The sequence below is a fragment of the Scardinius erythrophthalmus genome (assembly GCF_964197995.2).
Source record: "Scardinius erythrophthalmus genome assembly, chromosome: 20".
NCBI lineage: Eukaryota > Metazoa > Chordata > Actinopteri > Cypriniformes > Leuciscidae > Scardinius > Scardinius erythrophthalmus.
Window position 1 is genome coordinate 9,560,399 of NC_138240.1, and position 19,958 is coordinate 9,580,356.

Consider the following 19,958-nt stretch of genomic DNA (forward strand, 5'->3'; position numbering starts at 1 on the left):
GAGTTGGCCGATGGTTTGCTGAATTTAATTCGTGGAATAAGATTGGGGTGTTCCCCTGAAAGGGAGTGCGACTGTTTCCTTGTGGTTAATGTGTTTTTCCGAGTAGACAGGTGAGACATTGTTTATTGCGCTCACCTCTCGAAAGACATTTATTTTTCTGTTCAGGATTCTTATTTCACAGTCAGGTGGCACATACATGGTGTGATTCTCCTGTTCCTCCACATCACATATCTCTATTGGATTGAGATCTGGTGACTGTGGAGACCATTCGAGTATAGTGAACTCATGTTCAGGTTCAAGAAACCACTTGAGATGATTTGAGTTTTGTAACAGTGCGTTATCCTGCTGGAAGAAGCCATCAGAAGATGGGTACACTGAGGTCATAAAGGGATGGACATGGTCAGAAACAATACTTAGGAAGGCTGTGGCATTTAAACAATGTTCAAATTGGTACTAAGGGGCCCAGAGTGTGGCAAGAAAATATTCCCCACACCATAACACCACCAGCAGCCTGAACCACTGATACAAGGCAGGATGGATCCATGCTTTCATGTCGTTTACTCCAAATTCTGACCCTGCCAACTGAATGTCACAGCAGAAATTAAAACTCATCAGACCAGGCAATGTTTTTCCAATCTTTTATTGTCCAATTTTGGTGAGACTGTGCGAAAAAAGCATGAGTCTTTTAAATATCCAGAAGAAATATTTCATCTGGGATGATGAAATATTACCCCCCCCCCCACACACACACACACACCTACAATGGCATTAAAATGCATTGCATCTAACTTGCTTGCTTTGAAGAGGTAAATTCATTGTTCCTGAAGGCCAAGACTATTTTAAACTCTTTCAGTTCACATTGGACACCTTGTTTTGGCTTTCAGCACTATCTAAGTGAACACAATTAAGTAATTAATAATGCATGAGGTGATAAGGTGAGTGTAAACCTCATGAGAGATGTTTCTATAAAACGGAACACAAAGGAAAATGTCAATGTCAGAAAAGAAGCAAATACTCTGAAGACCAGTCTTTGAGCAAATGTACTCTTTCATTTCCCCTTCAGTCAGAGATCTGAATGGGGTTTTGACTAATTATTAAATAATTTATCTTTCAGGATAATTTAACTTTTTCATTGCATTTTTGGGAGGCAGAATCAGTGCCTGAAGGACAATGAGTATGGAGCATCTTTGTGTGAATCAATGGTGATTTGTCCCGAGGCTGTTTGGAGAGAGCTGGTCTCAAATCAATATCGCCTTGTTGTATCCAGAGGGAGTGATGGTTCTCTCATGCGTCCTCAGAACATATTGTCAAAAGAAGAGTGGACTGATGATCGCAACAAACAGGAATGATGAATGAATTGATGGATATGTCACATGAAACTTCAGAAATCATGCTGCTAATATGTTGATTCGGTGCTCAATACTGTTTCTTATTATTTTTACTTTTTGAAAAAGATTGTGCTGCTTAATATTTTTGTGGTAACCATGCTACTTTTTCCAGGACTTTTTGTATGAATTATAGCAAATCGCATATGTAGGCTACTATTTTGCTGTTATTGCTATATATATATATATATATATATATATATATATATATATATATATATATATATATATATATATATATATATATATATATATATATATATATATATATATATATATATACACTATTTTGTTATTGTTGACTTTATTTTTCAAAATACGAATACTGTAAAACCTTTTTACCTCTGGTCTCATGGTCTACTTTAGTTTGAGATCTTTAGAGCACATATATTTTAAGATGTTGCAATTCTAGTTTTTGATTATTTAAATGTCTTATATATTCAAACACTTAATTAGGCCAAAGTTAATGGACACAGGTGACTCATTCATTATAAAATTAAAAGCGAATGGTCCATTAAGATTATATGAATAAAGTAACTTGTTTTAAGTTTAAGATTACCTTTGTGCAAAGCTGAAAAAAACGCACTTAAAACATATCGGATAACAAATGGATCATCGTTGTAAAATCTTAATTGTTGAATAGAATCTGTACTTTTGTACTTTGTAAAAGTTAGTCTGAAACTTTATCTGAATACTGATTCATTCTCACAATTTAACATATGACTCATGATCTACTTAAATCAGTGGACTTTTAGTAAAAGTCTCATATAAGTGCTCTAAAACTGTAATGCATTTGAGAAAAAGACTTAATCAAGCTCTCACCCTCTCAGGTCTCAGATTGTTCCCCAGAATCCCCCGACTTATGCCCGCTATCCTGCATGGAGCCCTTTGCGGTCCGCAGGCTTTCCTGTCGGACTGTTCAGCTGCCCCCTTTGGCCTTCAGGTTGGCAGAGCAGTACTACTGTGAGAGGAAACCAGAGACAGAGACGGCCCAGCCTCGACCCACCAGCCTCCCCTTGAGAGCACCCCCTCTCATTGCCATCACTTCTGCAGATACAAGCAGGTAATCAGTTGAGATTTTATATACTGTGTGTGTGTGTGTGTGTGTGTGTGTGTGTGTGTGTGTGTGTGTGTGTGTGTGTGTGTGTGTGTGTGTGTGTGTGTGTGTGTGTGTGTGTGTGTGTGTGTGTGTGTGTGTGTGTGTGTGTGTGTGTGTGTGTGTGTGTGTGTGTATGATTAAGGAAAAAAAATTTAGAGGTCTTGTCAGGTGTTCTCCAAACTCATCAGGTATTATAGGAGAAAACTCAGAACTGTTATCTTGGCAAAAGGAGATTGCAAAAAGTATTTAAAAAAAGGGTGCCAATAATTGTGGCCAACGTGTTTTGGAGAAAAACATTTATTTCATAATGTGATTCCCCCCCTCCCACTTTCAATTCTTTTACTGAATCTTCAATGAAAGGTTAGATTTTTGCACAAAATTTTGAATGAATGATCAAAAGGATAAACAATTAATTTTTGTATGCTATACATGGCTCTATGGGTCAGGAAATATTCTAAGCAGTCACAATATCATAATAATATTCTAAATTTGTGTGTGTGTGTGTGTTTTTTTAAAAATGGTGTCTATTTTATAGGCTATAATGTTGTTAAATGTGTTACTACATTACACCTGCAAGGCTTTGAAGAGAGTGAGTCTCAGCCAGGGGAGAAAAAGTAATCCAAAAATAGTGCAATGCATTACTTTCCATTAAAAGTAACTAACATAATTAGTTACTTTTTTGGGAGTAATGCATTACTTTCAAAAGTAACTTTCCCCAACACTGTTTGCTATAAGTGGATTTTATACATTAGCAGAACTAAAAAGGCAATTTTCGTTTGAGTAAATCTTCTGATCTAGATGTGTTGGAGCTAATTGGACTTTTGATCTGTTTATTTCCTCTTGCTTTGGAGACTTATTACAAGAACATTTGTTTTAGTCAGTCAGTGAAATACTTTGATTTGTGATTTGCTATTCTAAACGGTAGCCTATATGTCTTGTTTTGTAGTGTCATCATTTTTGAAAATACATTTGAATGCATGTAGGTAATGTAAATAATTCAGATCAGAAGTTCTCCGCTGATTTTGCTGGAGAAAAGAGAAAATGATTCGGTGACCCAACACTGAACCCGAAGTTGATAAGAAATGTCTTCAAAATCATTATGCAAGGTAGAGACCATTTGCACTGATTGCACATAATGTTTTGCACAAAGTGTAAATATCAACAAACAGCATTTTGTTTAAACTAAATGCAAATAGTGTTAGATGCTACTCACACAGGGTAAACAGAATTGAAATACTGTTTGTACTAAAGGTAAATTGAAAATAGTAAAATTGCACATAGTGTTAACAGACACTGTCAACATGACGTATAGATAAAACTGACATTTTTAGTTTAAGTTAGACATTTCAGTTTTACAAAGATATACACATTTTTTTATTAGGTTTTTGGTTTTTACATGGCCTTGAGCCTCGTGATGTTTGATGAAACATGGTGGAGAAGTTCAGCGGTCCAAAGAAGGAATACAGTCCAACCGAAGACGACTCCATCATAGCTAGAAACTTTCTCATAATTATCATCTAAACTAAAGCAAAGGATGATTGACAGATTCTCTTTCTCAAGCTGACATGACTGTCAATCAAGTGCTCGGTGATATGCAACATCAGCTCCCGTCTACAGCACATAGACTTTATGAATGCACACACGGCTTGTTTTCCCCATCTGATTATGGTAAATCATTTTTTTTTCAACACCCCAGGAGGCCTCAGTCTTCAACTCTGAAGTTCAGACCACAGAAATTCAGACATTCACAAAAGAAGATGTCGACTTGTATTGTAGAAACTGTTGCTACAGTGTCACACTGGCCCGTATTCAATTGCGTCGTCTTCTCTGAATAAGCCTTGCGTCTTGATTGTGTGTATGCATCATTTTCCTGTTTTATGCCAGGCTGTAATTCACAAGGTCATGCCTCCCCTCTTTACAATTCAGTGAATATTCTAATATGACAACTTTAGTGGATAAATTGTCTCAATTCTTCTTCTCCCCGTTTCCTCTAATGCTAAGAGTGCTTTATCAGACATCTCTCTATTACACACACTTGTCTTTGAATTGCCTTCCTGTCATTGCTGTGTCATATGCAGGACAGTCATTCTAACAAGGCTTTTGTTTTAGTGCCTGAACAGAGGGTTGTATTTGAGAGAAAAATTATCTTCGATAAAAGAGAGAAGGATTAAAAACAGATTTGCTGTCAAAAGTAATTTCATGCTTGTAACTTTAGGATTCTGTGTGGTTGTTTGGTGATTATCGTTCGCTCAGGTTGAATCAACACCTAAAGGCTGCTGTCAGTACTGCTCAGCAAATGTGAGGAAACCTAAGTGTATGATGACCTGTCAGGAGACTTAGTCACCTTACTTTTATATTTGTATTGAATATATATATATATATATATATATATATATATATACACACACACACACACACACACACACACACACACACACACACACACACACACACACACACACACACACACACACATACAAATATAATTAAAATATCTATCATTTTAGTTTGTATTATGAAATGCATACACTAGCTGTCAAAAGTTTGGAAACGTTACAGTTTTTTCTGCTCACCAAGTCTGTTTTTATTTAATAAAAAAATACACGGAAAACAGTAACATTGTGAAATATTATTGCAATTTAAAAAAATAATTGTTTTCTATTTCAATATCTAAAACAAATATTATTATCGATGTTGAAAACAGTTTTTGCTGCTTAACATTTTTGAGGAAACAGTGATACCTTTCAAACATTTGTGGTAAGAAAAAAGAGAGAAATGAACTTTTATTCATCAAGGATGCATTAAATTGATCAAAGGTGACAATAGATGAATAGAAAATATTTTTATTTAATAACTGCTTTAATACATTTAATAAATACATAACAAATGCTGTTCATTTACCTTTCCATTAATCAGAAAATCCTTTTCAACATTGATGATAACATTTATAATAAGAAGAAATGTTACCTGGGCACTAAATCAGCATATTTAATGATTTCTGAAGAATCATGTGACACTGAAGGCTGGAGTAATGATGCTGAAAACTCAGCTTTACCATCACAGGAATAAATTACATATTAAAACAGTTCTTTACATTTGTTATCTTGCACAATGTTACATGTTTTACTGTATTTTTGATTAAATAAATGCAGCCTTGGTGAGCATAATAAGGTCTTTAAAAAACATATTTTTTAATGTTTCCAAATTTTTGACAAGTAGTGTATGTATATACTGTATAGCCCCACTGTATGTATTTTCTTCTTAGTCATATGACTGACTTGCACGAACAAATAAGGAGTTTTGTCTTTCCAAAGTTGTTTCCTGCATTGTGCAAAGAGCATTAGGCTCCTCCCCCTGAGCTGTCAGTCAACCTGTGCTGAATAAATATCGATCTCCTCCCAGCATCACTTCTGTGAGTGCACATGAGAGTGAGAGGACGCACTTGGATGCGTTATCCGTCCAGTCGAGGCGCGAAACTGGGATGCTTATATTGTTGCATGGACCGCGAAGATTGGTTGGGTTATATGGGATGCAATTCGACGGGACAAGCGGAGTTTTGTGCTATTATGGACCATAATTATGATAGAAGCGAGCAGCTATGTCTAGAGTAGACGATGAAATATTGGACCAGATGGGTCAATACAGTATAGTGTAAAAAAAAACAAAAAACTTTTCTTTATGCATTTGCAGATTTAACGTAGAATATTTTTGTTTTCTTGGAAATAGCACTAATAGTGCACTTTACTCCATGCTTTCTTATTAATACTATCCATGTTTCAGACAGTTCGCGCCAAAGCTATTTGCAATAATTCTATCACAAAGTAGATTAACGAATTTTAGCGAGTGGATAGCCTACACTGCAAGAATGGACGCGGGAAGCGATGTAACAACTTTGGTTTCTTCCGGTACCGATAATGCTCCAAAACATCTCTGGAGGCAACATAACCCGGTTCCTCTTCAGATCCAGAACTCTTTCGGCCCGCGCAAGAACTACCGAGTGAGGCAGAGAGGCTTTTCCGACACTGAAAAGTACCTGAAACCCAGGACCATGGACCGGACATATGCCGTAGACACCGGTAACCGTCCCGGTTTGAAAAAGTCCAGAATGTCATGGCCATCATCCTTTCAAGGACTTAAACGGTAAGACTATGCTTTTTCATCATGTTCAAGCCAAGTAAACAAAATAAATGGCCTACTTTATAAATACTTCGAACGGGTTCTATGTAGTTGGAAATGTATTCTATTTCCTTAATTCTAAATATGTATGTTATAGATTAAACTATATTACTTTGTAGAGTTCTACAGGAACCTCATGAAATTGCTTATCAAATTAACCTATAATATACATAATTCAGTGAAACAAGTATATACATAAATATTTATAAATATCCAAGTCTTTTGTTTACTTCAAAGCTGTGAAACTTGATTTACTTTTACAGTTGGTATTTTGGCAGAGGGAATAACGTTTAGTTAGTTTTCGTAGCAGAGAAAGATAGATAAAATTCTGTATCTAAAATTGTGTTAGTAATAAGTTAATTTTGTCAGCTTTTGAGTACATAACATTTGCCTCATTTTGATGTCATGGGACCTAAATGTTTAAATTATGAGATTATGCAAAATTGAGAAAAAAAAAAAACATGTAAATAGGATGCCATCTTGAGATGCATCACAGAAGTCATGCAAGTACAAGGTATGTGCTTTACACCATGCAGTGCTTTGTGAGTGAAAGTGATAATTCATCCACATGCATTTCTAATTGGCTGGCGCTGATTTTTGTTACGGCATTTTTGCTTTCAGTCTGGAAAGAAATTAGGCTTGTTGCTGTATTCTTCCTGGTTAGGACACAATATTGGAACATGGATTGCAGAACGGACTGACACAGATATGGGGCAGAATATTATAAATTGGTTTAATTATAAATGGCCTGTAGTTAAAGTACAAACAGGTTGGCAAATGGCCAAGCAAAAAGTCTAATGTTCAGGTAATTCTAATCAATATTTCTAATTAGCCCAGAGCATGAGGCATGGCTTCTCCTGATGAGTTCGTGCATAAGTACTTTTCACGTCTATTGCTCTCTGGAGAGCCCTCTGGAGAACTGCTGTTCTTCACGGCTCCTTCTTCATTGACCGAATGAGAAATAAGACTGTTTACACCCATCACAGACTAATTCATTGCAAGTGGAACACCAGACGTTCACATCCAGTCCCTGTTGGTCTAGTACTTGGCAAGAGAAGACCAATGGTTCAAATATTCCCTGAAGGAAAACGAGTGTTTATCAGAGAGCCTTAGATACAGGCTTAAATATGCTGATACCCTTGAATCAAGCTAAAAATAGACCATTAGTCACAGATTTCATACCTTTCAGTCAAAGCAATGAAATATTTCCTTACAGTGTTTCCCCTATAAATTTTTCCAGCAGCGGTGCTGTTACGTGCCGGAGGTTGTTACCAAGCCGCTCGCGGGGGGACATTTATAAAATATATTTTTTTTTTAATAACCCCTTAAACCATGACTTCTGGCAAGTTTTGTGGATAGAAATGGACATTTTAAGACAAACATTTTGAGGCTCAAATGTAAGAAAGGGGCACTATGTAAATGAAAAAAAATTATATATATATATATATATATATATATGTATATGTGCGATTAATTCATTATTTTTTTAATCGATTCCCAGCCGTAATATATATATATATATAGATATATACAGTGCTATGCATAAGTTTAGACACCCATGCTAAAGTTGACTAAAAAGAGGAATAAAAAATCTTTTGGAAATTTAACTTAATGCCTTAATTTAAAAAATTAGGAAAAATCCTACCTTTAAGGACACCAATTTTCTTTGTGAATGAATAATGTATCGTAAATAAATAAATGTTCTTCCTTAAAATACAGGGTGCATAAGTTTGGACACCCCTATGTTAAATTCCCATAGAGGCAGGCAGATTTTTATTTTTAAGTATTTTTATTTATTTTATTTTTAGGATACTATGCATCCTGATAAAGTTCCCTTGGCCTTTGGAATTAAAATAGCCCCACATCATCACATAGCCTTCACCATACCTAGAGTTTGGCATGGGGTACTTTCCATAAGATCATCTCTCAATGCAAATCAAACCAGCTATTAGGCTAACTGAAATAAAACCATGCCAATCTCTAGGTATGGTGAAGGTTATGTGATGATGTGGGGCTATTTTAATTCCGAAGGCCAAGGGAACTTTATCAGGATGCATAGTATCCTGGATCCATGAAGTAACTGGCCTTTAAAAATAAAAAATCTGCCTGCCTGCGGCTGGGAATCGATTAAAAAAAATAATGAATTAATCGCACAATTTGCTGTGATTAATCGCAATTAATTGCATTTCCTCCAAACTTGTAATCATCAATATTTAAATGTAGAATCACTAATTAAATCAAACACACAAAAAAGGGGGAAAAAGAAAAATGTCCACACAAATTGGACAGAAAATAGCCCTATATTAAAATATAAAACATCAATATATTATTCTTCATTCAGTTCTATGCAACATACTCAGATTTAACATATTTATTTTTTGACTAATTATCAAAATAAAGTATAGTCATACAAAGCTCTTATTACCAGAGTATGTGATCAGAGCAGGTAATTTTACCATGCATGGCTATACCAGCTCAGCAAACAGAAGTCTACTACTGAGAAATTTCACGTTATTTGAGCATACTTTGCTTTTCCAGTGCATGATCGGTACATGATTGGAGCGTTTGGGCCGTTAACCACAGAGCAGAACGCCATCGCAAACACGGAGTGGAACATTGAGCAGAGAGCGCAGTGCGCCGACACACACTCACACACACACGGAACCGAGAGCGCGGCGCAAACACGGAGCGGAAAAGAATCGCACGTGAAGTAACTAAAACGTACTCGGTTACTAATGTAACCTCGGTTCTCTCTAGAAGAGGGAACGAGTATTGCGTAAGTAGCTTACGCATCGGGAAAGTCTTCTTTCTTCGAGATCTGAAGCCAAAAAATTATCCTTAATTTTGTATTCATTGTCAACGCAGTGCAGCAGCCGACAGACCTAGGCAGGCTAAATAAGCGTGCTCATTGGCTGCTCGGCTGCAACTGCTTAAGCCTATCGGTGAGCGCTCTGAACGCGGCAACCAATGAGGGCGCTTCGCGCCCTCCACACCCTTCTAACCGTCAGAATGGGCGTGGCCAGCGTGTATATATTCAGCGCTCACAGGCTAAAATTCTGGTTTTCGCAGTCTGAAGCGCAAAAGCTCGTGGCGCGACACGGCAGGTTACGCAATACTCGTTCCCTCTTCTAGAGAGAACCGAGGTTACATTAGTAACCGAGTACGTTCTCTTACGAGAGGTTCTCTCGTATTGCGTAAGTAGCTTACGCATCGGGAACCCTTTGTCAACGCCGTGTGCGCCGAGCATCCAGCCCATGAATCCCAGGGGAACCGGGGAAAACACTCTGCTGGGAAATGTGGCCGGTCGGAGAGACGGGCCAGCGCAGTACATGCACTTCATGCAGCATATGAAATAGAGCGGCGCGGCCGGTCTATAAACATAACAGTACAAACAGTAGGGCCGGCGGAGCGAGCCCATACAGCACATAAGCACTCATAAGGGTAGGAGAAAACGACATAGTCGGTCTCACATGAAGAGAAAAATTCCCACGCGGCAGAGAATAATGCGGGCGGCCAGCAGCGCGGGCCAGCACTGATAACAGCGCGTAACGGGAAATAGGAAACAGAACGGATCAGCCGGTCTGAGTCAAACACTTCACCCTGAGTAGTTACCAGAATAGCGCCAGCATATGAACGTAGTCTGCACACGGGAGCTGGGCAGAGCATACATGTCACTTATACTGACAATATTTTTGCCTGTAGGGCAGGAACTTCCAGGTTATAAAACCTCACGAATGTTGACGGGGAGGCCCAGCTCGCCGCCATACAAATGTCGTGGATAGAAATTCCGCTGGACCAGGCCCACGACGAGGCCATGCCTCTAGTGGAATGGGCTCTGATGCCCAGAGGGCACTGCAGGTGTTTGGAGGCATAAGCTGCTGCTATCGCGTCCACTATCCACCTGGACAAGCTCTGCTTCGAGGCGGCAAGACCTTTGGTGCGTCCGCCGAAGGAAACAAAGAGCTGCTTTGAACGCCTGAAAGCGGCGGAGCGCGTGATGTAAACTCTCAGCGCCCGGACAGGGCATAGGAGGTTATCACTGTCCCCACTATCGGATGCTGGCAGAGCCGAGAGGGAAATAACTTGTGCCCTAAACAGGGTTCCAATCGCTTTGGGGATGTAACCGTGCCTCGGTCTGAGAATGACTTTCGAGTCATTCGGCCCGAACTCGAGACATGCAGGGCTAACAGATAGCGCGTGCAAATCACCCACTCGTTTGACTGAAGACAGAGCTATCAGAAAAATGGTTTTAAGCGACAGATACTTTAGATCCGCGGATTCAAGCGGTTCAAAGGGAAAAGCCTTTAGGGCCGCCAGGACCAAGGACAGATCCCACGAGGGAACCGAGGGGGGCCGCGGGGGATTCATCCGTCTAGCTCCTCTGAGGAAGCGGATAATGAGCTCATTCCTTCCCATTGCCCGGCCGCGCGTCGTCTCAGCGAACGCTGTAATAGCGGCCACATATACTTTGAGCGTGGAAGGGGATCTGCCCTTTTCCAACAGCTCTTGTAAGAAGGAGAGCACCCGCGGGACCCCGCATGCGCGCGGATCCAGGTTTTGAGTAGCGCACCATTTAGAAAACACCGACCATTTAGACGCATAGAGCCGTCTCGTGGAGGGGGCTCTCGACTGTGTGATCGTGTTCACGACCCCTTCTGACAGGTCAACAGGTATCCGTTGATCACCCATGCATGCAGCGACCAGCGCTCTGGATGGGGATGCCAGATCGATCCAGCGGCTTGGGAGAGGATCCTTTCTCACCGGGATCGGCCACGGGGGTGAGTGCGACAGCCTCACTAGCTCTGGGTACCAAGTTTGGTTTTCCCATCACGGGGCTATAAGCAGCACTGAGTGGTGCGTTTCTCTGATCCTCTAAATGACCTGTGGCAACAGGGAGATCGGAGGAAAAGCATACAGCGGGAGGCTGGGCCATGTCTGGGACAGCGCGTCTTCGCTCTTCAAATAAAACTTCAGGCATTGAGCATTGTCTTTCGACGCAAAGAGGTCGATTTCCGCTCTGCCGAATAGGCGCCAGAGAAACTGGACTGTCTGGAGGTGCAGAGACCATTCTCCCGGGGGAATGTTGTCCCTGGACAGTCTGTCTGGACCGACATTCAGGTGGCCCGGTACGTGCGCGGCTTTCAGCGAGCGCAGCGAGCGGTAAGCCCACACGAGAAGGCGTTCTGTCAGCCTGCACAGATTCCTGGATCTGACACCGCCCTGTCGGTTCACATAGGATACCACGGACATGTTGTCCGAGCGGACTAGCACATGGTGATCCCGTATGAATGGGAGGAAGCGCCTGAGCGCGTTCTCGACCGCTATCATCTCCAAACAGTTTATGTGGAGGCATTTTTCCCGGTCTGACCATAGGCCAAAAGCCGGTTTGCCCTCGAACAGAGCGCCCCAGCCTGAGGTGGAAGCGTCCGTCGAGATAATTTTGCGGTGTGAGATAGCTCCCATTGTCACTCCCCGCTGGTACCAGTCGGCCGCTAACCAGGGCTTCAGAGCTGAAACGCAGCTCTGAGTCACTCTGATGCGAATACCGCCGGAAGCCCATGCTCTGTGAGGCACTCGGGCATTCAGCCAGCATTGTAGCGGGCGCATTCGTAAAAGACCCAGCCGAAGCACTGCTGCGGCTGAGGCCATACAACCCAGTAGCCTCTGAAATGTTTTGAGAGGTACGGTGCTGCCCGGCCGGAGAGACGCGGCCAGGCGTCGAATGCAGCGCGCGCGCTGTGTCGACAGGCGGGCCGTGTACTGATATACCTGACCGTCGAAGGCGAATCTCAAGAATGGCCTGTGACGGGGTATTATCAGGATCTGAAAAGCACGCGTCTTTTAGATCGAGAGATATAAACCAGTCCCTCGGGCGAATTTGCGCGAGAATTTGTCTGGTTGTGAGCATTTTGAACGGTCTTCTCATAAGAGCCTCGTTCAGACGTCTCAGATCCAAAATTGGTCTGAGTGCTCCGTCCTTCTTGGGAACGAGGAAATAACGGCTGTAAAAGCCCGACTCGCTCATGGAAGGGGAAACCGGTTCCATAGCCCTTTTGCACAGAAGTGTATTTCTGCTCGAAGTAGATGTGCTACTTCCCCATTCACTCTGGTCTCGATACGCGCTTGAAAGCGCGGAGGGCGGCGAGCGAACTGCAGAGTATAGCCCTGTTTTACTGTGCTTAGCACCCGTTCTGATGCGCCTGGAATAGTTTCCCACGCTTTTGCGTGTGCAGCCAGGGGCAGAATGGCCTCCGGGCTCCGATCGCCGCGCATCGCGGGCTCGAGAGCTCGAAACGGAGGGGCGGGCGCGGCGCGCGCGCTCTTGGTGCTCAGATACGGCAGATCGCACGCAGCGATAGCTGGCCGTTTTACACACAGTGTCCCGGTGGCTTTAGACGGGGAACATAAAGTGTGAGGCGCGACGCGCGATGGCGGCGTCGGGGCGAAAATGTTCGTTAGTATGTGTGAGCGCTCGAGGGCGGGCACAGGAGTTACATTCAGGGGCGGGCGCGGCGCGCGCGCTCTTGGTGGTTAGATACGGCGGATCGCACGTAGCGATAGCTGGCCGTTTTACACACAGTGTCCCGGTGGCTTTGGACGGGGAACATATAGTGTGAGGCGCGAAAATGTATGTGTGAGCGCTCGAGGGCGGGCACAGGACTCACATTTAAAACATGACCGGTCGTGCAAGGCCGTGTGACAGAGCGGGCAGTGAGTAGGTGTGGGCACGGAGAAGTGGACACGTGACCTACTTTTAACACTAAAGCGGCTTTTGCCTGCTTCATGAGAGTGGGCTCTGTGAGAGACACGGGATGTATAGTGCTTGTGTACAGGGGTGAGCACAGAACGTGGGCACATTCACTGTACTAGAAAAACATACGGCGTCAGCCGTGCAACCAGACATTATGCTCTTTTGACATTTTCTGGGTTGCCGTGAGAACGGCGGATGCGCGCAGGCGAGCGAGTAGATACCGGCTCGTTGACTGCGGGGTAAACAGCTGCAGTAGCCGTGGCAACGGGGACTGACAGAGCGTTAAGCTTCGACGGTGGTCCAGCCGCAGGGCTGCGGGATTTAACCGTCTTTTCTTCTCTCGTGTTTAGACGCTCAAAAAATACTCGAGCACCCTGAGAAGGTGTGGTGCGAGGGGCGGGTTCGCTTTCTGTAAGTAAGAAAGACTGGCCGCGAGCTCGGAGAAGCAAGCAGCATAAATTTATTTTCCCCGAGAGCTGGGATCGAACGCGGGTCTCTCGCATGAAAGCGTATGATTCTGCCACTGAGCCACAGGGGAATCACATAGGCTTTCAGTTAGCGCGAGCATATAAAAAGCGACCTCTTGTGTCGCGTCGGCGTTCGTTTGCAGGCGAGCGTGTGTTTAAAACAGGCTCGTTTACTGCAATAGTAATATTTCCAGTCGCCTGAACTTAAGAGGGGACTGAGAAATGTGTGAGGATTGGCGGTTGTCCAGCCGTAGCGAGACTAACACACTCTCTTCTCTTTTCGCCGGTGAGTGAGGCGCGCACGCTGAACGCTGCTCGTGACCGTCCGCTTTGTCATCCCTTGAACGGCGCAATCTGCACGGCCCAATGAGGGAGAGAGCGGGCTTGTTTTCTGTATGTAAGAAAAACTGGCCGCGAGCTCGGAGAAGCGAACAGCATAAACTTTAACTGCCGCGAGAGCGGGGACCGAACCCGGGTCTCTAGCTTGACAGTCTAGGATTCCGCCACTGAGCCACAGGGGAGAATACATTAGTACGCGGTTAGCGTCATCATGTCTTGTGACAGCGTTTGCTTGCAGGCGAGCGTGTATTTATAACAGGCTCGTATACTGCAATAGTAACAATTCCAGTCGCCTGAACTTAAGAGGGGACTGAGAAATGTGTGAGAATGGAGGTTATAGTCCAGGCCACGGCGGGACGAAAACACTCTGTTCCCCTTTCACCAGTGACGCGCGAGGACGGAGTAGCTTTCTTGTAACGTAAAGAGAGCTCAGACCGTCCGCTCCTGCCATCCCTTGTGAGCGGCGCAGTTTGCGCGGCTCGAACAGAGGGAGAGGAAACTCGCTCCGAGACCGTCCGCTCCTGCCATCCCTCGTGAGCGGCGTATTGCACGGCTCGAACAGAGGGAGAGGAAACTCGCTCCGAGACCGTCCGCTTCTGCCATCCCTCGTGAGCGGCTCAGTTTGCGCGGCTCGAACAGAGGGAGAGGAAACTCGCTCCGAGACCGTCCGCTTCTGCCATCCCTTGTGAGCGGCGTATTGCACGGCTCGAACAGAGGGAGAGTACGGGTATCTATCACATTCACCTCATCTCCTGACGCGGCGGCGGCGCGGGCAGAGCCGGCGGTTGAGCGGCCGGGAGGGAGAGGGCGAGAGAGAGCTCGAGGGAGAGGTTCCGGCGAGCTCCTCAGTCACAACAGTCTCCGGTGGTCGCTGCGAGCGGCGCTTCTTATTGCGCGGCCCGGCAGGGACAGGCGGAGCGACAGCTTGGTCGAAAGCTTCAAGTCGAGCCCGCAGGGTCGACATTGAAAGCTCTTCGCACTCGGAGAGTGCGGTGGCGGCGTGCCCGCGGCCCAGTCGGAGAGCGCAGAGAGGTGGCGGTCTCCGTTGCTGAGCGGGGCGCGGCACGAGCCGCAAAAACGAGGCGTTTTTACAAAAACGCCTCGTGCTCTTTTAGAGTACACACAGAAACAGTAATAATGTAAAGGATATGTCGCCGGATAGCGTAGCAGGCACGGATGGCTGAAGGCGGCGAAGACGGCCGGCTTCCTCAGGCGCTGTCCTAAGCTTGCTGGTCGCTGGTTTCAACGGCGGCGGCTCTCAAGATCCAGCGATGCGAAGAGCGTCGCTGAAGACAAGAAAATCAGAATTTTAGCCTGTGAGCGCTGAATATATACACGCTGGCCACGCCCATTCTGACGGTTAGAAGGGTGTGGAGGGCGCGAAGCGCCCTCATTGGTTGCCGCGTTCAGAGCGCTCACCGATAGGCTTAAGCAGTTGCAGCCGAGCAGCCAATGAGCACGCTTATTTAGCCTGCCTAGGTCTGTCGGCTGCTGCACTGCGTTGACAATGAATACAAAATTAAGGATAATTTTTTGGCTTCAGATCTCGAAGAAAGAAGACTTTCCCGATGCGTAAGCTACTTACGCAATACGAGAGAACCTCTCGTAAGAGAACAAGCTGCGCGAGAATGAAACCTTATCGCCGAACACGGAGGGGCGGGACGGCATATTTTCCATAGACAGTAAAAAAATGGACACAGCGACCCCATAGACTTCAACGGAGAAAAGTTCGTACCGCTTTCTCCTTTGCACAAGCGCTTGCTCGCTCTCCCGTGGCGTCTGTCGTTGCTATGCCAACCATGAACAGAGGCGCGCCTGAAAACCTTTTGATCTGTCCATGCTGAAAACGTGCGCGCCTCGTCGCTTCTATTATGAGCGCGCTTGCCGCGCGCCCACATTTGAAATATCTGCATGTGAACGTGAATGTGAACGGCCCCTTTTATGGCAACGTGTGTAAGTGAATGTCGTGATATTATTGATCATGTGAAGATTTTGCAGCGGCGCTGAAAATCCAGCGGCGGCGCTGCGCCGCTGCTTAATACATTGTAAGGGAAACACTGCCTTACCTTATGTATTTTTGTTTTGTCCATTGCCACTTACTGTATCTACTTACCTTTTTCACACTTGGGATGTTTGGTTAGATTAAAACGAACCCTGGTGCGATTGCTCTGTTAGTTCGGTTCATTTGAATAAGTGTGAACGCTGAAAAGATGGGTCACAGTCTGCTTCCAAACAAACTGGTGCAGTACGAATGAAATATATAAGCAAAACGGACCAAAGACATGTACTTATGTATTATATATTGTAGTAAAAGCTAACCAGTCAGGTTGTGAACATACCCCTATGCCTTTAGGTTCAGTATCTTTAGGTTCGGTGTTAAAAATGCCAATGTGAATGCTAAGCGGACCAGGTCTAAACAGGTTTTTTTTTGTTTTTTTTATTGTCCGGACCAAAATAACTAAGCGAACCGAACTATAAGTGTGAACCCACCTTTAGATAAACACTAAACAGTGGTAAAGGTCATATCATTCACCTTGACAGACGTTGGAGATGTTCACTGTTTTTACCCTTCTTCAGTCCTCCTTCCTCTCTAAACCATTTGTATGTTTTGTTACACAATGTTTGCAAAGACAAATACATTTTTGTGTCTTAAACCTGACGTCAGTGTTCAGTATAAGCACAAATGGAAGAAAAGTAAGTCCTATACTTTAAACGGATAATTGCTTCATCAGGTCAATTTAAATCCACTTTCTCATTACTGTACATGGATTTCCTATGATACTCGTGGAGGGGGTGAAATTCAACCCCACACATTTAGACCACGACCAGACTGTATGACTCACTTTTGTGAATGTTATTACAATTTTAATATCCAGGGCCACTTTTTCATGCTGAGCAAATTGGTCTCAGTGTTTGTTGAATGATATTTAAGATCGGCGGCTGAATGCGAGCAGCTTCAAGCAAATATGTTTTTTGTGCTTTCAAGAAAAGTTCAGGTTATATAGATTTTTACGTGGATGGACAAAAATAGCAACATTTATGGAACAAATCTGTGCCTGCTTGACTAGGATTTTAGACTTGCAACGTTCATTGCATTTACCTTTTAATTTATGAAATGCTTTTTGATGATATTAGATCTGATTTTAATGCCATTTTTCTGCTCAAGAATGATTTAGTATGATTATTTTAAAGGACGTAAAATGGATTGTAAATTGTGCGTTGCTTGTTTTGATTTGTTTGAAGTGTGTAAGAAGGTCTTTTTGTGAATTATGACTGGACATGTCTGCTTATTGCCTGCTTTGTGCATTGCTTTGAGGAACTGACTTGAAAGGATCCAATACTGTACCTGCAGAAACTGTGAACATGTCTGCCGGCTGATCCCAAGAGCTCATTGTCGCACTGGTCCCTGGAAACACCTGATATGTGAACATGTTTGCTGCGCTGCTGTGTGAGAGTGCTGTTACATTAGACCCCTCGGTCAGCATAGTCCATCCTGATGAATGATGTTATTAACTAAGAGAGTTGTGACCGTAAGTTGTGACACTTAGGGCCAGATTTACTAACAGCTTGCGCCAGCACAAACCCTCTTTTGGCGTTAAAAAACAACACAAAAAAATTCACACATGCACTGAAAAGGCATAGGCCTATGGACAGTAATGTTTGCGGCTGACCTTATTGCATAGTATGCATTTGTAGGAGTTTCCCTTTCAGATGCAAAATTTATGGGAGGAGAGTATTTAAATGAATCATGCAAGATGATTTACTAAGGTTTGCACTATAGTCAATTTACTGGTGTTTATGCCATTATTTACCGCCCCAAAAAAGCATGTCTTAAACCAGATGCTAATTTGCTCTGCTTTTGGTCGATTGCATTGGTTATTATGGAAATGATCCGGCTGCGTCTGTGTTCTTTAATTTCAGTCGATAACGTGCAGAACTTTCCACTCCCATCGGGGCTTTTATGGGATTGCACTCTCACGCTAATTTGGCCTCTTTAGTAAATCTGGCCCTTGTCTGATTAGCTAATGATTGGGGAAGGGAAAGATTGTATCCATCCATCCATCCATCCATGCTACAGAGCAGATTAAATGGCATCATCATCCCTTACAGTTTGTGAGCTGCCATCAAAACTGTTAGATTTGTATAAGTCTAAGTTCTGTAATACACTTCAGATTTGATTGCAGTGACAACTGATGCCTGGCACGGCTTGTTCACCCGTGGCGAGGAGTGCTGTCACTGGTAGAGCATTCGTTCTATCTTTAAACACAGGGATAGGTTTTCTCCCATGACTGGTTTGATTTATGGAAGAATCAGTGTTCACATTGAATTCAGATGTGGTGAATCAAACTGTGGTGCCATGTGCTAACGTGAAAAATCTGTAAATGCATGGTAAATAAAAAAAAAGGCAGGCCTAGGGTTCCGGTCATGGGAATATCAGAGAATTTTTGGTGAATCCATCATTTCCAATGGTTTCAATTCACTTCTTCACATAGGCTTATCTCAATGCAGAACCTATATGCTGCCCTTTTCAAATGTAAATTTGACCCGTTCTCTCCTAAATGATTCTGCACAAGAATCAGTAAATTACTTTATGAATAGGCACTGTTAAAAAAATAATCTAACCCACTTCTCCTAAAAGGACAAATTTCACTCCCATGGTCCGTAGAAACAAACATGGCATTATTAGTCATAGAAAAACCAGCTTCGGGGTGTCTGTGGCACTGAAAAGGAATTTGTCAGAAATGAAGAGGACAGAGGCGCTCAGGGGAACCAATGTTGCTCTAGTTTTTACGTATGCTGGTCATCCCTCCCACAATTCTCAGTTTTATGGAAACTTTGTACTTATCTTTCTTCACAAATGTTTCTTTTGGGTGAGAGTACACATAATAATTACACATAATAATTATTTTGATTCTCTGAGGTAGGGGTGGGCGGTATGACAAAAATTTTCCATCTAGTAATGTTTTTGTATAGTGATGAATATTTAAGGATTTTTTTCCCCCACATTTATATATATAATATTTTATTATACTACTTTTATTTTTCCTTTTGAGAGAAATTAATACTTTCATTTGGCAAGGATGCATTAATTTGATTAAAAGTAACAATGAAGAGATTTCAAAGGAATGCTGTTCTTTTGAGTTTTCTATTCGTCAAAGAATTTTGGAGAAAATGTGTCATGGTTTCCACAAAAATATTAAGTAGCACAACTGTTTTCAACACTGATAATGGAAAGAAATATTTCTTGAGCACCAAATCAGGTATTATGATTTTTATTATTAGAATGATTCATGGCGAGTAATGGTTGCAGAAAATTCAGTTTGGACATCAAAGGAATAAATGACATTTTAGAATGTATCAAAATAGAAAAGTTATTTTAAATTGTATTAATATTTCACAATATAAGCCTACTGTTTTGAGCAAATAAATGCAGCCTTGGCGAGCATAAGAAACCTCTTCAAAAAATATAGATGGATGATAGATAGATTGACAAACAGATAGATAGATGGATAGACAGATTGATAGTTTTATGTCTGATTATAGTATGCCATTTTATAAACCAGTATAGCTGACATAGTTGGCAGATTTCAACTGTATATACCACCATACTGCTCTTAGGAATAAATGTTTTTTTTTAACCTTACTGACGTTTTTGAACCAAATGCATGCAATCATGTTCTTTTCTCTCCCAGGTTTTGAGTTGGTGTTACACGACACCTCTGGAGGATTATGTCCATTCT

The 19,958-nt window shown here is 42.8% G+C and overlaps 1 protein-coding gene across 1 annotated transcript in view; it reads left to right on the forward strand.

The window, feature by feature from the left end:
• The window catches only part of pde4d (phosphodiesterase 4D, cAMP-specific), a 149,229-nt gene that overhangs the window by 13,198 nt on the left and 116,073 nt on the right, over positions 1-19,958 (forward strand). Inside the window, exon 5 of the mRNA XM_081349733.1 lies at positions 2,216-2,448. Coding sequence (XP_081205859.1) covers positions 2,216-2,448 — 233 coding nt within the window. The remainder of the gene's footprint in view (positions 1-2,215; positions 2,449-19,958) is intronic.